General features: G+C 63.8%; 1 protein-coding gene across 1 annotated transcript in view; it reads right to left on the bottom strand.

Moving 5' to 3' along the window:
- PRSS21 (protease, serine, 21 (testisin)) overlaps positions 1–2,274 on the bottom strand; it is a 4,909-nt gene extending 2,635 nt beyond the window's left edge. The window contains exons 1-4 of the mRNA XM_008566312.1: positions 2,058–2,274; positions 1,937–1,963; positions 1,432–1,597; positions 449–732 (exon numbers count right to left, since the gene is read on the bottom strand). Of these exons, the coding sequence (XP_008564534.1) occupies positions 449–732; positions 1,432–1,597; positions 1,937–1,963; positions 2,058–2,136 (556 nt within the window). The 5' untranslated portion in view covers positions 2,137–2,274. The remainder of the gene's footprint in view (positions 1–448; positions 733–1,431; positions 1,598–1,936; positions 1,964–2,057) is intronic.
- Between the last annotated feature and the right edge of the window lie 566 nt (positions 2,275–2,840).

A 2,840-nucleotide genomic window follows, 5' to 3' on the forward strand; every position in this document is an offset into this window, starting at 1 on the left:
AAAGAGCCCACCACTCCGGGGGAGTGGGGCGGAACTGGGGGAGAGGGGGGGGGGGGGGGGGGGCCACGGGGGGGGTTTAATGGCTGGGGGGGGGGGGTGAGCACCCTCCAAACTGAAAAGATGTATGAATAGATCAACACCTGCCACCTTTAGCAGGGAATCCTCCAAAACCCTCACCCTGCAGGCGAGGGAATGCAGGCCTGGGCCGAGCGGGCCTCACTCTCGGCCTCTCTTTCTGGGCCACGTAATCTCAGGAAGGGAGAGAACTGAGTGGTTCATACACTTGCAGGTGGGAGCAGCAGTAGAAAAGCAGGTGAGGAGAGAAAGCTGCGGACACCAGCAGGAGGGGCCCCAGCTGCACCCCACAACCAAGCAGGGGGCTGGTGTGGCTGCCACAGGTGGACTAGGATAGTGCCCCTCCCCCAGACCTGACTGTCGCCAGCCTCACCAGTATCCTCTTCGATGTCCCCCCAGCCAGTCACCCAGCAGTCGGATCGGTTTTCGAACTCCACTGTAGAGGCTGGGACACAGATGGGCTGGATGTAATTAGTGTAGGTGACAGAGGAGGACAGCCTTAGCATGGCAATGTCATTGGGTGGAGCCCCCTGGAACTTGGGGCTCAGATAGATATCCTCCACCTGGTAACGATTGTAGTAGGCATGCAGGTTCCAGAAAGATGGCATAGAAGTCAGCTCGCCAAACTGCACTGTCCACTCGTAGGGATCCTCAGAACTGGCGGGGGAGGAGAGAGCAGTCAGAGGCCATGAAACAGGGCTGGCCACCTGCCCACAGCTGGGGGGCCACTCCACGAGGTGAGACTGGGGGCTGTGAGCAATTCCTTCTGATGGCCATAGGGCCCCCTTTGAAATGGGGGAGCCCAAAGAGGCCACAACCAGAGTCCCAGAACCTGGGCACTGTGGGGGCTGGACCAGGAGGCCCTCCCCCCACCCCCCACGGTCTTGGCACCTCACAGAACTGTCCTATGATAGGTAAATCGAACCAAGTCCTCAAGTGGGGCCCCTTTGCAGCCCAAAAAGGAATGAGCAGATGCACAGACGCCAATGTGGGACCCTCAGCAAGATGGCGTCCAAAGAGTTTTTCTTGGGAGTGCTCAGCTCTTACAACCACCACAGCCCAACCTCCCACCCCTGTGGGAGGAAGGTGGAATGAGGGTGGTACAGACGGTGGTACCATTTGGGTTGAGGGGGGAAGCAATATACCAAACGTGCATGGGAATGTTCTGGAAGAACATTCTAGAATAACCTGAAAAGGGTTCCCTCGAGGGCGTCAACTGGAACTCTCGTGAGTGTAGCCAGCCGCAGCCTAGTCTAGGCCTCAGAACAACACCGGCCGCCCCGCGTGCAACGTGGGCGCCGCGCAAACCCGGGCCGAAGCCGCCCCACTCGCCCCCCACCGTGCCCACAAACTCACTTTTCGAAGCAGTGCGCGGCCGTGAGCACCCAGCGGCGGCTGAGCAGGCTCGCTCCGCAGACGTGGCTGCCCCACAGACGCAGGCTCCCCTGCCACGGCCAGCGCCCGAGCTCGGCGTCACCTCCACCCACCACGCGCGACGGGATGGTCCGGTGGCCGCAGGGCTCTGGGATGGTCAGAGGGACCCGCGGCTGAGCAGCGGGAGACAGGCCCACCCCGCCCGGCCTCGCCCCCCGGGGTGCATAAAAGCTGGGGGGCCTCCCCGGGAACCCGCGCGCCCACCCAGGGGCCCCGCGCACGACCAGGGGTACTGCGGCCTGCGGAGAGGATGCGGGGAACCCTCCCCACGTGCTCGGAGACGGCCGCCCCTTCCCCCAGGGCCCATCAGTTACTGCCGAACAGGAATGAGTTCTGGATCCCGGGATCGGGAAGAGGACAGATGAGGCGCCCTCTGCGCCCCCGCCGGGTGCGCGGCGCAGGGAAGCGCGCGTCCTGGGCGCCTTACCTGACACTGGGTCGGCTTCCTGCGGCGCTGGGAGGAGGCGAGAAGGTGAGCTCCCCTTGGCTCCACGCTCCCCGCCCGCCCGCATCCAGCCCTGTCCGCCCAGCAGCGACCCCGAGCTCACCCGGCTGCCCGGGTCCCACCGGCGACAGCAGCGGCGACAGCAGCAGCGCCAGCAGCAGCGAGCCGCCCCGCGCGCCCATGGCCTCCTCTCCCGCAGCCTGGCGCCCCTCTGCTTCCTCCTGCTCCACCGCCCGCCTGGGCGCCCCCTGCGGGAGAGGCAGCGGTGGGAGCCCTGGCCTTGCGCCTTCTCCCAGCTCCACCACCTGGGCCAGGGGCTGTCTGGGATGCTCAGGCCCCGCAGTGTCCTGGCGTTCAGCTCCTACGTGGAGGTGGGTCTCCCAACCACACTTCTTGCTATGGCCCAGGCACCTGTGGACCTGACCTTCCGTTTCTTGTCTGCTGCCCAGGGGTCACGGCTGCCCGCTTCATTGCCCCCTTTCCTCCTTCCGCTGTCTCCTCCAGGACCAAGGACTGGCCCAGAGCCAGGAGTGCCCTATTAAAGCACATTAGCAAGTCCTCTTGTGTGCTGTTGGGGCCTAGCAGTGTGTGGAGCCAGGAAGATGGTCCCTCACAGGACTTCCCTGGGCGAAATGATGGTCTTGGGCCTTGTCCCTCCCTAAGCCAGGCTAGTCCCTACCTGCTGCCCTCTGGAGGCAGGCTCCTCCCCTGCCCTTGTCACCCTCTCCAGATAAAATCTTGATGAAAGTTGAAACTGCCTTTAACAAAATTTATCGTCAGGGGTCCTGGGGGACATGGGCAGAAAGGGAGGCAGAGACACCACTAGGTGGTTCGTCCTGGTGTCCCTGGGACCTGTGACTCTGGAAGGGGTCCCTGGAGGGCTGGG

This window comes from Galeopterus variegatus, unplaced genomic scaffold (genome assembly GCF_000696425.1).
Source record: "Galeopterus variegatus unplaced genomic scaffold, G_variegatus-3.0.2 Scaffold233, whole genome shotgun sequence".
In the NCBI taxonomy this organism is placed as follows: Eukaryota; Metazoa; Chordata; class Mammalia; order Dermoptera; family Cynocephalidae; genus Galeopterus; species Galeopterus variegatus.